This window comes from Otolemur garnettii, unplaced genomic scaffold (assembly GCF_000181295.1).
Source record: "Otolemur garnettii isolate 467f Iridium unplaced genomic scaffold, OtoGar3 scaffold00013, whole genome shotgun sequence".
Lineage (NCBI taxonomy): Eukaryota > Metazoa > Chordata > Mammalia > Primates > Galagidae > Otolemur > Otolemur garnettii.
In genome coordinates this window covers 5,340,901-5,360,294 of record NW_003852408.1, presented here as the reverse complement: position 1 = coordinate 5,360,294, position 19,394 = coordinate 5,340,901, and the positions used below count along the sequence as shown (strand labels likewise).

The window sequence follows — 19,394 nt, the reverse complement described above, 5'->3', positions numbered from 1 at the left end:
GTGTGTTTGTTGAGTGTATGTGTGAATAGATGAACACAGCCTGGGAGTTGTGAATAAGAACTCAAAGGCAGAGACAATGCTTCTGCCTCCCTGCAGGGCTGGGGCTGGAGAGCAACTTCCTCCAGTGTGAAGTTAATATTGTCAAAAAGCATTCATTTTCTCTCTTATTGAATTCCGGTTAAAATAACCCGAAAGGACTATAGATATGAAAGTATTTAGGAAATAGAAATTATATACAGGTATATAGTATGTAGGAAGTTTTAAATTGAGACTAATAGCCTATTCCCTTTAAGTATTTCCGAGTTTTCTTTTGGCTAAACTTACCCTTAGCCGGTGCTTGTCCCCAAAGGGGCAGGATAAATGAAGGTCTGCTCTTCATCTCTCTGGTGTAGAGTCGAGGTGCAGAAGCTGACTCTGGGATCAGAATGACTGGCTCTCACCACGCATTTTTTTTTTCTTTTTTACCTTGAGTAATGTGTTTTGACCTGTCAAGCCATGGGTTGGAGGGTGACAAGAGCAACACCTCTCAGGTCTCCTGACCCCTTCTGGCTGCTATCTCATGCAGTTCTTTGCCTTCAGAGTAAATAAACCTCCTCAAAGGAGTATTTCCTTCAGTTCCTCTCTTGACCTCATTCCTATCATGTTCTCCTCCTCACTGCTCATGGAACCGACCCTCTTCAAGATCCCCGATGATCGATCTCCATGTTGCTAAATCTAAGGCCAAGCCATAGTCCTTGCCTTGTGTACACATTAGATGGGGGTCTCCCGTGGTCTTCCCCGTCTCAGTGAATTGCAGCTTCGTCTCTCCACTTGCTCACCCCCAAATTTGGAGTTCATCCCTGGCTCCTCTTCCTACACTCCACATCTGTCCAATAACACATCCTCTCAGCCCCACCTTCAAAATACAGACAGAATTCAACAACTTCTTCCCACTTGGACACTATCGTTCCTTTTAGGGCTAATGTTCCCTTCCCTCCACGCCCCACTTCCGCCTGTACAGCTGCAGAATGACTGTTAGAACGTACATCAGACCCTCCCATGGCTTTTCACCTCACTTAAAGTAAAGGTGTCCTGACCCCAAGGGCCCTGCAGAATCTCCTTGCCGCCTTGCCTCTGGGACCTTACGACCTCCCACTTCCTCTGCCTGCAACATTACTCTTCTTTCTTTCTTTTTTTTCCTTCCTTTTTGAAAATTTTTTTCAAATAAATTTGAAAGGGTACAAACGATTAGGTTACATTGTTTACGTTTGTTAGGTAAAGTTGGAGTTGTAGCTGAGCCCTTCACCCACGAGGTGTGCTGCACACCCCTATGTTGTCCCCCTTAGGTGAGGGCACACCACACCCCTCCCCGCCTCCCCTCCCCGTGCTCCCTGCTCCCCTCCCTCCCTGCTTGAATGCAGTTGTTCATAGACTGGTTTCATGTTAGCATAGAGAACGTTGGATACTTGCTTTTCCATTTTTGTTAGTGTCTTTGACATGACAAGTGTGTGTCCCCGTTCAGGGTCTCTGCCGTTGGTGGTTTTTCTGCCTGGAATAATCTTCCCTGGGACATTTGCATAGCTCATACCCCAACATTTTAAAAAACGCTTTCCTCAAACATGTGTGAAGTAAAACCTTAGCTGGCCTTTTCTAGAACTTCCATGTTTGTCCCAAGATATTTCACAGTCCCGTTCCCTGATGTGTTTCTCCTCAGCACCGTCTCAACTCAACAGAGCATAATTTTACTCATTTATCTTGCTTAGTCTTCCCCACTAGAAACAAAAAGCTCTGTGAAGGTGGAGACTTGGTTTATTTTGTTTGCTACTGTATCTAGAGGATGATGCATAAAACAGGCACTGATAAGTTTGTTGACTAGATGAGCTGAATGAGATGATGGATGTGTGCTGAAAAGAAGGCTTTCCACTCCTCCCGAGATCCTGGGAAAGGGCCAGAGAAGGGATCTTTGATGTTCTCTCCAGCTCTAGAGTCCAGTGTTCAGATAGCAATTTTAGATTCAAGTAAATCTTTAAACTTGTGTTTGCCACTATTGCTTAAATTATTATCTTTTAATGAGGCCACATGGCTTAGCGTGCTGAAACATTTAATTTCTGAGTTCCAATCTTTGGTGAGCCATATTATATGCAGGTTTCCAAGGTCCTGCTGCAGCAGGTAGGTGTTTCAGTAACATTATCAAATAGGAGAAAATCACTCACCCCTGAATCTTTTCTGTGTTACCTTTATCCCTTCAGCACACAGAGCAGTTTTGTTTGGCTTCCTAGTCCTCTAATTCCAGCCCTCCCACTTCCTTTAGAATAAAGCATAGGTCAGGAGCGTTATCTTGTTGGCATCCACTGAATTATCCCTCTCTGCACATAAATTCCTGAGGACTAAATGTACATGGTAGTGACGTGGCGAACCAACCATGGGACCGTCCCTCTTTATCTTGGTTATGTCGCTTAATTCACAAGCTCTGTGCTTGTGCAGGACAGGTGTTGACTTGTGCTTCTCAGCTGACTCAGTGATGACAGCTTTGGTCTTGTATTTATTGTGTTCTGGCCTCAGTTCTTTGATGAGGGGAAGAAACTAAATAAACATCAATTAAACTGGTTAATATTCTGAGCACTTTGAAGGTTTCTGTTGACCAAATATGACCTGAGTAGAGTTCTGGTCTCATTTGAAGCGTACCTTTTTAATATAGTAAATAATTTTGAGAATAGAGACTTCTCACCTAAGTGTTTCAGAAATTAATATTTATTACATAATAGAAGATCAAGACTGTTAAATACCATGTGGGGGCTGTAATCTCACTGCTTTGAGAGGCTCAAGTGCAGGATTGCTTGAGGTTTGGAGTTTGAGACTAGCCTGGGTGACATAGACAGACCTTATCTCTACAAAAAATAATACAAAAGAATATCAGGTGTCTTGGCACATGCCTGTAGCCCCAGCTATTTGGGAGGCTGAGGCAGAAGGATTCCTTGAGCCCAAGAGTTCAAGGCTGCAATGAGCTGTAATTGCTCTAGTGCAGCCGTTCTCAACCTGTGGATCACGATCCCTTTGGACTGTATTAAAGGTTTGAAGCATTAGGAAGGTTAAGAACCACTGCTCTAGCAGCCCGGGCAACAGAGTGAGACCCTGTCTCTAAGAAAATAGACACTATGGGAAATAATATATTCTGGCAGCATCTTTGTCTGTTTTCTGTTTCTGTTCTTCATATCACGTATCAAAGCCTTTTGCTCATGTCAGAGCTCAGTCACCAGGGGAAAGAGGAACATACTGCCTTGATGTTTTGTCCCAGTGAAGAAGTTAGAGGTACATGTTTCAGATTTTACACTTTATTCTCTGGGTCAATTTGTATGGCATCCCAACTAGTTTTTAGAACTTGTATTACAGACTTTGAGCATTTAAAAAATTTATTTGGAACAAAATCATGGTGAATAGAGAAAGCAGACTTTTGTTAATTTGTTTGCTAAAATTAAAAAATGCCTTGTCTTTGGATATTAGGTTGTGCTGTGTGGCTGTCAAGTGCTAATTTTTTCTAACCTAAAACTCAGTTACAAATTATTATTATATTGCTTATTAATTATATCCATAATTTATTTCTTCAAATATTAATTTCCTCAATAATAAATAGTACCTTTGAATATTCTTATATGTAATGTGAAAAAATTAAAATTATAGCTCAGGAAAGAAACAATTCTTGATGGTAATGACACTTTGCCTTGATATAGATGTTGCGTATTTTAAAGTAGGTATCTTATTTGAATTTTTAAATCATCTTATAGGGACCTTGATCTTCAAGGGTTTATATTCCTACAATGCTCATCATTTTTCTCCATTTTCTTTTTTTTTTTGAGACAGTCTAACTTTATTGCCCTCAGTAGAGTGCTGTGGCATCACAGCTCACAGCAACCTCCAACTCCTGGGCTTAGGCTATTCTTCTGCCTCAGCCTCCCGAGTAGCTGGGACTACAGGTGCCCACCACAATGCCCAGCTTTTGTTGCAGTTTGGCAGGGGCCAGGTTTGAACCTGCCACCCTTGGTATATGGGGCTGGTGTCCTACCCACTGAGCTGCAGGCGCTGCCCCATTTTTCTTCATTTTCTTATTTTTCTCTTACTTTTGGGTTGTAAAATATTGACTCATACCCAAATCATGAAAAAACAAAGAATATCTAAGATGATCCTTTATCCTTCTGAAATTGAGATGGCCCCTTGAAAGGGGGAGGCCCATATTAAAAGAGTTTGCATCAAATGATGTCAGTATTCTTTACCTAGGTCATATTCAATCAATAGAAACCTTTAACGTGCTCAGAGTGTTAGCTAGTTTAGTAGTTTACTTGGTTTTATTTAGTTTTTTCTCTAGGGAGAAAGAACTAGGGACTTTACACAATAAAACACAAAGATTGTCATGACCGCGTCAGTCTTGTGGAAGGAGCAACGTGAAATGCCTGTTTCTTCAAGACTGCTAATGTTGAATAGAATGAGTCTTCGTAAACTTTGCTAATCTAATAGAGAAAAATTCCATCTATTATATTTTGTGGTTTTTATTACTGATAAAGTTGGGAACTTTGTTTTGATGTGTTCATTTATCATTGATTTTGAATCAGTGATTCTCAAAAGTGTAGGGTACCCCTGGGAACACTCAAGCTTTCAGCAGGGGCCTCTTGGTTAAATTTTAATTCCTCAATAACAATATGATGTTATTTGCTTTTTTCTCTGTGCTGACACTGTCACTAAGGTTACAGAAGCAACGAAGGGGAGACGGTTGGTGCTTTACTCACATCAAACTCTAACAGTCCTCATTCTGTTCATCACTGTCGCACATTCATAGGATAGAAACAACCCCAACAACCCAGTTTCACTAAAAAATGCCCTTGACACAGCAGTGAAAATTAACATAGTGAAAAATCAACAGACGGGTACATGTACTTCAAAGTATTCCGTGTGATAGAATAGAAAGTACTCATAAACTTTTACACACGTTTAAGTCTAATAGTTGTCTTAGGGAAGGAAAATCTGCGTGTTTGCCTGAGTTGTGAAATGAATTAACCGTTTCTTTTCTTGTGGAAGAACAATTTTACTTGAAAGACTGAGAAACCAACATGGTTTTCAAATGTGTACATTTGCAAGACATTTTTTTGAAAATGAACAAACCAGGTCTGAAACTTTCAAGAAAAACTGTCAGCATTTCTTGACAGTGAGAAATTTGAGCTTCCAAGCAAAACTTACAATTTCAGAAAACTTATTTTACCACACAAACCCAACAGCTGACCAGCAGTAAGGATTGTCTTCTGACAGATCCTGGCAGTGATAGCATCAGGGTTTCCATACTGTGTGATGGAATTTGTCGACATTTAGAAAATATTGCGTAACTCCATCGACCTGCGCTTTTCAAATGTCCAGTGCAAGATCTTGTATTGATCATGCGTGGATGAAAAGAGTCATGGGCAGGACAAGACCGGGCAGCGGATTTTAACCTATCAGTGTTTGGAAATGTCCACTGATAGGGCTTCGGATTCTATAGTGTGAGAAATGATCATTTACTGAATTTTAATGGAATATAAAAAGAATATTTATAATTATCCCAACAGGCAGTTAAAATACTCCTTTCTTTTCCAACTGTGTGTCTGTGTATGACCATCTTTTTTTCTTGTACATTATTGGAAACAACATATCAGAGCAGATTGACTGAAGACACAGAGATGAGAGTCCAGCTCTCCTTGATTCAGCCAGATATTAAAGAGTCGTGCTATGCGGTGCTACTCTTCTTACTTTTGTGAAGGACTAAATACGATTATTTTTGTAAAACTATACTATTTATGTCAACATGAATGTTATTTTAAAATAACTTAATATCTTAAAAATGCCTCAATTTTAGTTTTTCATATGGAAAATATAAATAAAATATTATAAAAACAAAAAGCTTTTCAATGTACTCAGTACATTTTGTGAGCGGGTAAGTTGATCCTGAGGCCAAAATCCTTGGGATCTACTCATCCCCATCCCACAGAGTTAGTACAAGCGAAGACACAGAGGTTCTGCTCAGGGTCTTTGTTTTTTTTCCCAGTTACTTATCTCTGTGGTGTTCAGGTCTAGTCTATCGGTCTGTCTCCAAGTTCACTGGTTCTGCCCCCTGTCATCCTTGCTATTGAACTCATTTAACAATGATTTGTATTTGATTTAGATGATGATATTTTTCAGTTCTATGATTTCCATTTGGTTTATTTTAATAACTTTATTTTCTGAGATTTTTCCACTTTTTTCATTTGTTTCAAGTGAATTTCTAAACGACTATGAAAGCATTTTTGTGACATCTTTAGGCTGCGTGTTTCGTGCTTTCAGACTCAGGTTCCCCAGGCTCCAGTCTGGAGGTGTGTAAGGGACAGAAAGAAAGTCCAGGGGTCTCACCCTCACGTCGTTCTTCACGCTCTGCTGCCGCTGGCCAGGTCATCTTCTTCTACCAACTCTCCACTATCGTCGTCTGTTGAGCAATTCCAAGAGCATTTAGTTGTCTTTAGAGGGAAGGACCAGACAAAAGGGAATTACCACAGTCTTGTTTTGAAAGCAGGCATCACTGCATATGTTTTGGCAAAAGTTTAAAGATTTCAAAAATTTAAAAAAAATATCTAACATTTTTAAAATACAAAGTTACTTTTTTTAACACTTTTTTTTTTAAGGTTCAGGTTTTTTTTTTTTAAATATTTTTATTTTTATTTTTATTTTTTGGCTGGGGCTGGGTTTGAACCCACCACCTCTGGCATATGGGGCCAGCGCCCTACTCCTTTGAGCCACAGGCACCCCCCTAAATACGAAGTTATTTTAAATAAACAAAAATAAATATTTAAAAAATCACGGCAAAGCAGATTAACTTTTGGCATAGGGAGTCATGATAAGTGTTTTAGAACATGTTCTTTTTTTTTTTTTTAATAGGAATTATGTTGGAATATGAAAAAAGCGGAGAATTGAAGACCAAATCCATAGATTTACTTGATCTTGAGCCCAGGTAAGTTTGCTATATCATGCAACCAGTATTTCAGATGCAATTTTTTTTGTTGGAAAACCTTGGCACAGAGTGATGAGGGATAAGCTGCATGAACTACAGATAATACAGTATTTCTGAAAAGCTTTTCTTCTGTGGTGTATTATTTTCTGTTTATTTCACTGAGCTGTACTTGACCATTTTGCTGTTTTATTTCTTTCAAAAAGGTCTTTTTTTCTTAAACAAAATAAACCTTTTAGTTTAGAACAGTTTTAGAAAAATTGTGAAGGTGGAGTTCCCACATGCCTCACGCCCAGTCTCCCCTCTTGTCAAAGATATCTCGGGGTAATATGGCACATTCGTCATGGCAGATGCTCATACGGAATTATTCGCTGAAGTCCACACTCTATTCAGTTTTCCTTGGTTATCTCTAGTTCTCGTCTAACCCAGGATCCCACGAGACAGTTGCTGTCACGTTTTCTCTTTTCTTCGGCTCCTTTCCGCTGTCATCATTTCTCAGACTTTCCTTAATTTTGATGACCTTAACATTTTTGAGAACAAATTGAGTTAACTCTGTCGTTATTTGAGTTTTAAGAATATTACAAAGCCTGTTATTTTCTTTTTTTTTTTTTTTTGCAGTGTTTGGCCAGGGCTGGGTCTGAACCCACCACCTCCGGCATATGGGCCCAGCGCCCTACTCCTTTGAGCCACAGGCACTGCCCCAAAGCCTGTTATTTTCTTAGTAAATAAACATTTCAGAGGGTTGACTGCATATGTCTCTCCTCCTTCCTTGTCATGGCAGACATGGGAAACGTAACATCTATCTCTGAAGGTTGGTGTGAGCCCGGAGGAAGTCCCTCATGAGCTCATAATGCCGGGAGTTCATTCTCTTTAGGAAATCTTACGCAAACATCCCAGAGACTGAGTCAGAGTAGTGATTATATTTGTGGGAGGTGGACTTCAGATAAAGTGAGATATTCTCAATGCATGAATGTAAACAAAAAATAGAACGAGGGGTGGCACCTGTGGCTCAATGGATTAGGGTGCTGGCCCCATATGCTGGAGGTGGTGGGTTCAAACCCAGCCTCGGCCAAAAAAAAAAAAAAAAAAAAGAAAGAAAGAAAATATGGTGTTTTAGACTGTGGCCTGTGACTGTTGGCAAAGGAGCCCTCTGATAGGTTGTAGGTTACAAAAGGGTTGCTCTGTAGTTTTAAAACAAGCCCAAACGGCACCACAGCTGGTGAGAAGGATCTCCTAATCCAGAAGCTGCTTCCACTTTAGAGTCTTGGCATTTTAGGGGGACACTTGTCTTAGGGGGAATACAGGGCATGGCTCAGAGGATGATGGTCTAGGTAGGGTCCAGGTTTTAGTCTAGGTGCCTAGTGCAAGTTACTCAATAGGTCAATAGGTTTTTTTTTTTTTTTTAATCAAAGAAGAAACTGTGGCACAAATCGTGTCCCGGAACTGTATCTACCACAGTCCTTGTTCAATCTACTTTCAAGGGAGACGAGGCTTAGGATCAAACCAAACTTGTTAGTTTTGTAAATGAAACATGTTACTGATTTGTGCAGCTCTGCGAATGTGCAGAAAGTTTCTTTGATGGATGTTCACGTATTTAGTCAGCAATGATGTGAGTGCTCTGCCCGCAGGTGGAGCTCTTGGATCCATTATAGGAAGAGGCTCGGAAGACACTAATTGTAACCCAGGTGCTACAACTTGTACAACATAAAACATTACCCAGGTGGTACAGATAAACTTCTGTCTAAGAGAATAACTTCCAGCCGGGTATTCAGCAGAAACACGGGTTTTACACATAACAAACATGGGTCCCTAAGTCATTTCAAAAGGGCCTATGGGTCCGTAGATCCAGTCTTAGCACTTTGAAGTTCTCTGTAAGAAGTCCCTCGATAGTGCTGTGTTTCCTGGAGGGGATGTAAGCTGTATCTACTCATAACTATGACAGTTTGGGGATGTGGGAAAGTAAATAAATGTCTCAAAAAAAAAGTATGTGATTCTACATACAAACTCGGAAGTATTGTGCTTATAAAAACACATGATTCATTGACAACACACTGAGTTACAGGATGAGAAAATGGCAATGAGAATATTACAGGGCCAGGGTGTCTGCATTAGTTACCTGGTTAGTTTGGATCTTGGTAGGAAATAGGTTTTCTTTTCTTTTTTTTTTTTTTGAGACAGAGCCTCAAGCTGTCCCCCTGGGTAGAATGCCATGGCTTCACTGCTCACAGCAACCTCCAACTCCTGGGCTCAAGCGAGTCTCCTGTCTCAGCCTCCCAAGTAGCTGGGACCACAGGCGCCCACCACAATGCCTGGCTATTTTTTGGTTGCAGCTATTATTGTTGTTTGGCGAGCCCAGGCTGGGGATTCAAACCCGCCACCTTAGGTGTATGTGGCTGGAGCCTTAGCCGCTTGAGCCACAGGCGCCGAGCCAGGAAATAGGTTTTCATATCAGTTGTTCAAAACTTTTCCAAGAAGTAATTTTATGCTTTTAATTCTTATGAAAGTATAATTCTTTTGACATTTGAATATCTTAGAGTTTATCCAAGTCATGTTTGTAAACAGTTTCTGATTCATTTCCATTCAAAATATTTACTCTTACTCTAGTGGATTATATTTCTTGAGAGCTAAGACAGTATCATTTAAACTCCAGCATCTAACCAATAGTAGCCAGTCAATATATGATAATGGAAAGAGTGGACTCCCACCTCAGTGCCTGGCACAAGACTGGAGCTCAGGGAATATTTTTTCTTGAGGTGAAGAGGGATATTTATCAGGGGTCGCATTTCTGAGAAGCAGATGCTGAGACAGAGGTGGGTGGGCAAAATGTTAATTGGGCAGCAACCCTTTTGATAGTCCAGGGTGGGAAACAGGATCAGGCAGGAGGACCCATGTGAAGACAGTAATGCCAGCTTGGCACCTGTGGCTCAAAAAATGGCCAGGCGTTGTGGCGGGCGCCTGTAGTCCCAGCTACTTGGGAGGCTGAGACAGGAGACTCGCTTGAGGCCAGGAGTTGGAGGTTGCTGTGAGCGTGATGCCATGGCACTCTACCCAGGGGGTATAGCTTGAGGCTCCGTCTCAAAAAAAAAGGACAGTAATGCCAGGGGATGGCAGAATCTCTGGCAATCTGAAGGGGAACTCTGGAGCAAGTGTGCCAGTGAGCAGCATCCCTTGGGGGCAGAGGCAGCTGGGCTCCTGGCCTCCTGCTCCTCAGCGATGGGCTGGGGGCCTGGGGAAGAGCCTGTCCTGGCCTCTGTGCTGAAGTGAGGCCTCAGACCTGCAGCTGGAGGCTGTCAGCCAGCAAAGCTTCTCTGCTCTGTAGCTGGGAGTGAGTTCTCTCTTTTTCTTTTAAATTAAGAAAAATTATTGGCACATAATATTTGTACCTATTTATGGGATATATATGATATTTTGTTTGTGCATAGAATGTGAAATGATCAAGTGAGGGTACTTAGGATCTCCATTACCCCAAACATTTGTAATTTCTTTGTGTAAGGAATATTCCAGATCTTATCGTCTAGCTATTTTGGAAAATGCAACATTTTGTTTTTACCTGTAGTCAGCCTACTGTGCTACTGAACATTCAGACTCGTTACTCTTGTCTCACTGTACGTCTGCACCCATTCAGGCACGTTTGCGACAAAAATGGCTCTATTTTGCATGTCTGGTGATATATATACATAATGCTTTTCTTGAACAAATATTACTCTGGCCCTGCAAAATGTACCAGAGTTTCTGTGGATTATTTGCGTACTGGGGAACATTTGATCTATCTGTACATTTTTCTCAGAGCATTTCTTTTCTTAGGGAAATCATATCAGTATTCCTAAGAAATAGTAATAATTTTTATCATTCTTTATGATTAGGCATGTTCTGTTTCCTTAAAAATATTTCAAACCTTACCTTTCAGACCTTCGGTTTCTTCTCCTCCAATATAATTATTCTAAGAACATTACATTAGCAGGTTGTTACAGGATTAAAGAAGAGAACATATGAAAGTGAAAAGTTAGGACCAGGCACCTCCAACAGTCACTTACACGAAACAGGAAAGAGGCAAAGAAAAAGATGGAGTTAGAATCAGGATGTGTGCCCTTGGCTTTCCTAGGGGTCTTAGTTCTTTTTGTGCTGCTGTAACAAAATTATCAAGAACGGGTGATTCATAAAGAATAGAAATGTATTTCTCACAGGCCTGGAGGCTATCAAGTCAGAGATCAAGGTGCCAGCAGGTTCTGTTTTCTGGTGAGGGCTGCTTTCCGCTCCTGGGTGCAGCCTTGATCTGTGTTCTGTGTCAGGGAGGAACACAGTGTCCCCACATGGCCAGAGGTGGAAGCGCAGAAAGGACAAACGCCCTGCGTCAAGCCCTTTTTGAAAGGCACCTAATCCCATTCATTAGGCTTCACTCACATGACTTGGTTACCTCTGGAAGGCCTCGCCTTCTCACACTGTTACATGGCTGATAAAGTTTCACCCTGACTTTTGGTGGAGTTGCAATGAGTCGGACCACAGTACTGGGCGAGCACATGAGAATCTCCGCATACCTTCCACAAGTCAGTATAGTTACAGGAAACGGAAGCTCCCTAGTTCCGTGCCCCCATGCTGTCTACTGGACCTTTCTCTCAGGCACCTAAGGAAAGATGGTGGTGTTTTTGACATTTTATAAATATTGTGCTTTATAAAGGAGTGCGATTCTTCATGTGATAAGCACATATGCTATTTTTGATGTGAAATAAAAGTAATATTTTTTGGTTAATTTCAGTACTGATGTCAATGCTTTAGTTGAAGAAATCCGCAAAGCAGAACCTCTGATCACAGCTTCACGGACAGAGCAAGTCAAATTTTTAATACACAGATTACAAGAGAAACTTGGCCAGCATGGCAACCACAAATTTTATCTTTTTAAGGTAATGCATATTTTTAAAATACTAGATAGTATAATTTCAGTGAAATAATTGATTTTTATTAATGACTTTCTCTAAAAATAATTTTCTTTTCCCCAAAGTATATTTTACACAAAAAAGTTTATGAGCAATTTATTTCAGTGCCTATCAGGTATTTGCTAAGAGTAAGTGTCAATAATTGTTAAATGAATGAGTGACGTTAGAAACATTTATTGCTTGAGAAATAAATGACAAATTTAAGGGATTATCATTTTCTATTAAGATTGTTTGATGTTATTAAAAAATTAAGATTAAATTAAGTTAAAGTAATATTAAGAAGTTGTCTTTTAAAGTATACAAACATTCCATATAGTCTGCTTTCATGTGATTTAAAATATCCCACAGTAAAGCATTTATTTGCATGAATTATGAAATCTTAATGTGGTTTAAACTCATTTGTTTTTCTGTACCATTTTTTGCTGATTAAATTAAAACTATGCTAAATGTCATTTAGCATTTCAGAACAAGCTTTTATATTTTATCATTTAAACATATTTAATGGTTTATTCCAGAATTGATTCATATTGTGCTGATTTTATATTTTGTGATTTTAATATAGTTATTTTGATAAAATATAATATTAATATCTACATAATCACGCATTCTGTCTGATATAAAATATCCAGGCACTCTGACAGTCATCCATTCATTCAAGCTTCTAGATGAGGTTGTGTGCATGTAATATCCCTTTCTCCAGAAGATGGCGCTGTTTAACTTCAAATATGAGGCCTGCGGCTCCCGTGATCTGTTACTTTATCCATCAGAGGAACATTTTCCATAGTGAAAGTTATTAACAGCTACGCTCTGGCAGCAGACTCAACTAGGCTGTTCCCACCTAGCCGATAACTCTAGTTATCCCATATGTATATATATTTGTTCAATAAATATTCAGTAAGCAGCCACTATCTGCTAGACATTGTAGGGATGGTAACAAAATAAGACATATCCTGACTCTGATGGAACTCCAGGATTCAACGAGTTGATACGTTGTAAAATCCATGTTTTAAACATGTTCAGTATATTTACTGAATATACTATTCATGCATGCCTATGAAACTATAAAAAATATGGAAAATAAAATGTTACAAATTAGTGCTATTTAGTATCTTATTTAATAGCCATAATTTACCTTAAATTCATGAAAACACAGAGCAAATTATGTGTTTGTAATTACCCGTAAGTACCAATTGTATTATTTGCCTTAGTAGTAGCAGGTAGGATGTATTTTTGACATTTTCTTGGGTATTATATATTATCTATTTATGACATATAATTAAGGCACTATTGAGTGTCTTTGATTTGAAATTAAAATGAATGAATTAAACTTAATATGCTTTGAGTCTGATCAGTGGTGTTTTCTCTTATTGAAGGTTCTCAGGGCACATATATTGCCACTGACTAATGTTGCACTTAACAAATCGGGCTCATGGTAAGGTTCTCTATTTATTTCTAATCCTTAGCAATCAAGGGTTAAAAAACTTTTAAGTGTTTATTTGTCAAAGATTCCAGTTAGTTAAGCATGTAATGTGTTCATTTCTCTGATTTCAGTACTCTATTGAGTATTGAGGAGAAATACCTAAGCCCTTTCTCCCACTATTCTGAGTTTTCTATATAATATTTGTGCCATTGCAAATGGGAGGTGTGTTGGAATCTCTGCAAACATGATAGCTGCTGAATAACTTGACTCAGGAATGGGTCGGGTGGGGTCAGCTCTCCTCGGCCTTGATTGGTTAGGGTGAGCTGGAGTTTTCCATCTAGCTCAGTGATTTTCAGGGTGACGGCAGCAGGGCTGGCTCCTTCTGAGGGCTGCTTGGAAGAATCTGTTCTGTCCTAGCTTCTGGCTGTTTTCTGGCAATCTTTCGTGTGTGGAAGCATCACTCAGACCTTTGCCTTCATTTTCACGAGATTTTCTCCACGCGTGTGTGTTTGTGTCCATATTCCCTGTTCTTAAAACAATGTGTTGGGTAGGGGCCCACCCTGCTGTGGTGTGACCTTGTCTTAACTAATTACATCTGCAATGACTCTGTTTCAAAATAAAGTCACATTCTAGGGTACTGGGGTTAGGACTTCAACAGAGGCATTTTTAGGGGGCACAATCCAACCCACACAATGTCCATAGTGGATGTATGTATAGTTACAAACGGTCCAACTTTATCCAAAGGTAGAGGAAGGGAAAAGAAGCTAGAAGGGAATGTCTAGAGAGAATCACAGACAGCTCCGGCTTGCCAACCTTCCTGTTGGGTTTTGGTAACGATTTCTTTTCACCTTTTATCGTTACCACTGGATATTCAGATTGGCTTTCCAATTTTGTGTACTTTTTTCCTGTGTTGGGGAAATATCTTTTGCAGCAATGTTATTATTTATGACTTAAAAACAAAGTCTTTTTTCTAATTGAATATTTAAGGAATGACTAAGATGCTATTATTTCACATTATGTGGGCCATTACAAAAATTTAGAGATACGCCAAAACCAAGAAATGTAAGATCTGCACAGACAGGAATAAATGAAGCCCTCCCAGCAACACCGATAAGCTGAGCGAGTTGACGCTTGGCGTGGGTGAATCAGAAAGCACACTGCTGACTGCGTTTCTTGGAAAGGAAATAACCAACCATAACATAGTACGTCTCACAACCTTCACAGTGACCCACAATTAGAATATTAGATGTCAGTGTATCAACTCTTCATGCTGTGGCATAGTCATGTTAATTTATTTCTTAAACAGAATATATTTATCGAATGCTTACTGGCGTGCCAGTCGTGGCCCTAGGTCCAGGGAAGTTGGTGTAGAGCAGATGGCAGAAGCACTGGCATGGGTGAAAAGAACACTCTGGTCCTTCAGAGACGGGCAAGGATCCCAACACAGTTGATGAGGGTGTGCTCTGGGGAGGGGCCGAGGGTCCTAGAGGCTGCTGGGCTTACAGACCATAAGCAGAAATTTCAATTTCCCTCTGTATTGCTTGGGAACCACTTAATGAAGATTTAAAAAATAGCCCCAGTTTATGAGAGGAAAATCGATTTTTAAGGACCATGCATAAGCCAAGAGAAGAAGGTTGGTTCCATTTGTTTAGATGAGAGATGGAGTCGATGGAGCTGGCGAGAAGTGGCCATGTGAGGGATGAGTTTTGAGATTTCACTAACAGAATTTTCTGACTGTGTGTGGGGTGGGAGAGGAAGAGGAGGCAGGGTTGATGCCAAGATTTTATGGTCTTAGTAACTGCGGGAGAAGGATGCTATCACAGAGAGATAATGAGTTTCGGAAAACATGGCGGATTAGTATACATATTATTTAAGGACATGATTATGTATATGATAGGAGGGAAACCATTGTTAGAAAGATGACTCAGTATTTGGTGGCTCCTTTTTGGGTTTGAGGTAAAATTGATTTAAGTTTCTGCGTTCAAGGATGTAGATATTGTTCTCAATTTAACTGTCCCGTGTACATGATTTCCATTGTAAATGGAGTTGTTATCCTGCAGGTAAAAAGCGAAACCTTTACTCACCCTGCCGTTCCCCCTGCCCACACTTACCTGCCCTTGTTAGCTTCATCACAGGGAGCTACGACCGGACCTGCAAGCTGTGGGACACGGCATCTGGGGAGGAGCTGCACACCCTGGAGGGCCACAGGAACGTGGTGTACGCCATAGCCTTCAACAATCCTTACGGGTTTGTCCATCCACTCGCTTGTCTCTTCATTAATTCATTTACTCGCCCCTCTGTCTATTGGCAGAGGAAGGGAAGAGGGCAGAATATTAAAAATTTTTGAGTTGTGGGTATGTGCTTTGGAAACCTTTTAAATAGCTCCTCCATGCTCACAAGAGCATTTGAGACGGGTATTGCCAACTGTCCTCCTACAGAAGACAAAGTTCAGGTACTTTCCCGGATCACACTGGTAAAGACTTGACTGTGACGCGTAGGCAGTTCCTGCTGAGGTGCGTCATGGGTAATGAGACACCTGCTTCATAACTTGGTTTATGACATCACTTTATGGTCTTGCCAGGTTGGAAAAAAGGGCGGTGACATGGTGACATGCTAAATTACAGGAGCAACTACAATGGAAGCATCGTAGAGCCAACCTCTAGTTAACTGGCTCAGTATATTAACCTTTATTCTCTACCTTTTCCCACGACATACTGCTGAGCCCCACGGCATTCTGAACGTTTGCAGCTACCAGGCTACCCACTGACACGAGCCTTCTCTTCCCACGGGACAGTGTCTGAGCTCGTCAAGATTTAGCTGTGTTTGTCCACAAGCCTGCTTATGTTGCCTGTGCTTTCCAGTGTAATTGTGTAACTTACTTAAATATCACATAAATTAATGAAATAGAGTGTGAAAATAAAGATGTGGTTTTCTATGAAAACATAGGTGAGGAAAATCTTTGAAAAAATTGTTACAAAATGTAGGTGTAGATGAGGTCATTGTTAAGTTAGAAACATAATATAAAAACATCCCAAAAATTGTCACTGAGGGGCGGCACTTGTGGCTCAAGGAGTAAAGTCCCGGCCCCATATACCAGGAGTGGCGGGTTCGAGTCTGGCCCCAGCCAAAACTGAAAAAAAGAACAAATTCTTACTAACATTGTTCTGTGAGCATTTTTAAGTTCTTTAAGTTCTCATTCCATCTTTGAGAAAACTAGAAATTTAGAGTTTTGGTATGATTTCTGTTAGACAGATGATGAACTCCAATTAGCTGACTCATAGTCAAAGAAAAGACCTTGGCCTCCTGGGAGAAGATTGGCAAAGGAACATACATTTACATATATAGCAGAATCTCCAGAGCTGGCCACCTCCTTACGCTGACCTAATTTTCACAGACTGGACATCCACCTCGTCTACGTACTAGTGCAGCAGGCCCAGCTCCTCATGTTGACCACCTCCGTATCCACCAGTTCCTTACAGTCCCTTGGGTGGTCAACTCAACAGAGGTTCTACTGAATTGGAGTAAACATTTTTAGATAAGCAGATGTTTTTTTCATCATTGCCCACTTTAAAGGACTTTTTCCATTAATGAAGCTGGCTCAATAAATATGGTTTATTTTCCATAGTGCTATGATGACTAGAAAAGAATAATGAATGGTTTAAAAATTAAGAGAGAGAGATGATTGTGATTTTCTCCTGGTTAGAGTGTCTCTAAAGTCCGTGTGAGATTAAAGCATAAGGGGATGGACTGTGGGGAGGAGAGGAGGTGGTGCTGGCCGAGGGGCCTCAGCAGCTCAGTTTTAAGGTGGGAATTTGTGGTTTATGCCATACGTTCCGGGGCCAATCTTTCTAGGGAACATTTTGTGCTGAGAAACACAAGTGGGTGAGGTCGGGCATTCTGTGGAGTTTAAGCTCTGTCTGTAGGATGAGTTGCCCTTAATGAACAAAGAACTGGATCAGCAGAAGTGCTATTTTAAATAGAAGAACTGTTCTGGCAGAGAGAAGGGGTCGGAGGTTGGAGGTGAGAATAGGGGCAGAAGGAACAGAGGAGTTTTATAAAGATTTGATGCACTTAGAGTAGAAATTTTATACTACAGTTTTTAAAACCTTTATATCAAAGTTGTTAGTGCCATTGTATCTTTTTAAAGTGTAATACCCTTTCAAAACACGTTAATTGTGATGGCACAATTAAACTTAATTTGTACATTAAAATGATTAAATATCCCAATTAAATTATAGAAATTTTTACTTTGATCTGTGCATTTTTACATTATAGATAATGACAATTTTCATAATACCTTATTATTCCAACTTGTGGAAGAGAGAGATTTTATTGAAATTATAAATGACACTATTTTACTTCTAGTATAATTCCAACTTTCATTGCAATACCATTTAAAGGATATTCTGTATCATATAATAATGTATCATTTCATAGTCTGTCTTTTTTTTTTTTTTGTATTCCGGGGTTTCATAGTGCCCTTTTTTATTGTCTAACTCCTAAACCAATTTCCTTTTATAGTCTGAAAACAAGGAATCATGCAAGTGAGGTAGCCCTTCAGAGAACTGATGAAAATCGGTGAAACACGGACATATCCCAGATCCCTGGTCTCGAATGTTAAAAATATTTTATGTTAGCACAGAAAGAGAATATCCTTATTAAATTGTTATGTTCTAATGAGTTTGTTTTTTTTTTGAGACAGAGCCTCAAGCTTTCCCCCTGGGTAGAGTGCTGTGGCATCACAGCTCACAGCAACCTCCAACTCCTGGGCTCAAGCGAGTCTCCTGTCTCAGCCTCCCAAGTAGCTGGGACCACAGGTGCCCACCACAATGCCTGGCTATTTTTTGGTTGCTGCGTCATTTTGTTTTTTTGGCGGGCCTGGGTTGGATTCGAACCCGCCACCTTAGGTGTATGTGGCTGGCACCTTAGCCACTTGAGCCACAGGTGCCGAGCTGTGTTTCCCTCTTTTTGATAATATCTTCTATTTCTTCTGAGACCTTTCCTTTATAGTTATTTGGCTCCATTGCTTTTAATTTCTCTTGATACTCTCGTGGCAAACCATTTTCTTTTGCACCCATGCAAATAACCTTTTTATACTGTGGTGACGCAGGAGCACACTTATAATTCATAATCAGATAACTTTGACAGGTTATTGTTCTTCCTTTCTGATCTGAGTTAAAACTTTAACTTTTATTACAACATATATTCCACTTTTAACCCCTTCTTACTCATCCAGAGAATTTAAATTGCTTTTGTTCATTTTCCGTACTACCGCCCATACTTCATCACCAGGACTTTGAAAAATGGTGGCTATACCTCCATGCCAAGTTTGACTTGTTTTGCCTTGGGAATTGCCAAAGGCAAGTTTAAAATCCTGCAGGCGGGCCACGCAGTAGAACGCGGCTGAGGGGTTCCGGAGGGGGATCCTCTCCGTCAGCAGGTTCATGGTCTTATTTAACAGATGGGATATTTGGGGGCATCAGTCTGGGAATAAGGTTTTTTATGGGTGGAGAGGGGAGGAATTTGGCCTTTCTGTTACCCGGAGCCCCTAATGAAAAATACCCTGTCTGATTAGTAACCTTAGTCTGATGATTTACACATGTGGGTTTTCATCGCACTAATGCAGTTACTGGGGTTTCAACAAAGTGAGCTCAAGACAACCACCAAAAACAAGAGGGAGTGTGTGTGTGTGTGTGTGTGTGTGTGAGAGAGAGAGAGAGAGAGAGAGAGATATGAGGGGAGGGAAGAAATGAAGGCGGGAGGGAGAGAAAGAACTTGAACCAGTTTACTGTTTATCTTTATATATTACAGCAGGGATAAGCTCTGTGGGTTCAACAAAGTAACTCTAAGAAACACCGACATTAGCAATATTTTTTATGGTGTGGTGGCATATGGATATAGAGAACAGAAGTCTGTAAAGAAACAACAGCAACTCAAGACTAGTATGTTTGAAGGGCAGGGGAGATGAAAAGCTGGAATAAGGGAATGATGAAGAGCTCACAGGGCTCTGAGTTTGTCTCCAGCAGAAGCTGAAAGATGTGGGCAGCTGATAGGAAAAGGCCCGGAC

At 40.3% G+C, this 19,394-nt stretch overlaps 2 protein-coding genes across 2 annotated transcripts in view; one reads left to right on the top strand and one right to left on the bottom strand.

Moving 5' to 3' along the window:
- The window catches only part of DAW1 (dynein assembly factor with WD repeats 1), a 42,990-nt gene that overhangs the window by 2,578 nt on the left and 21,018 nt on the right, over positions 1-19,394 (top strand). The window contains exons 2-5 of the mRNA XM_003784883.2: positions 6,907-6,979; positions 11,730-11,874; positions 13,281-13,339; positions 15,452-15,574. Of these exons, the coding sequence (XP_003784931.1) occupies positions 6,907-6,979; positions 11,730-11,874; positions 13,281-13,339; positions 15,452-15,574 (400 nt within the window). The remainder of the gene's footprint in view (positions 1-6,906; positions 6,980-11,729; positions 11,875-13,280; positions 13,340-15,451; positions 15,575-19,394) is intronic.
- LOC105886507 (gamma-glutamylcyclotransferase-like) lies at positions 18,357-18,773 on the bottom strand. The gene is made up of 2 exons (XM_012802100.1): positions 18,556-18,773; positions 18,357-18,414 (listed from the first exon to the last, which is right to left on the bottom strand). Exons 1-2 carry the CDS (start codon positions 18,771-18,773, stop codon positions 18,357-18,359), a joined length of 276 nt encoding a protein of 91 aa, XP_012657554.1.

Excerpts from the sequence above, each read along its gene's own strand:
- LOC105886507 (XM_012802100.1), bottom strand. The coding sequence starts at position 18,773 with ATGAACCTGCTGACGGAGAGGATCCCCCTCCGGAACCCCTCAGCCGCG. Across the intron at positions 18,415-18,555 it reads AATTTAAATTCTCTGGATGA|GTTATTTGCATGGGTGCAAA; the intron begins GTAAGAAGGGGT and ends CAGTATAAAAAG.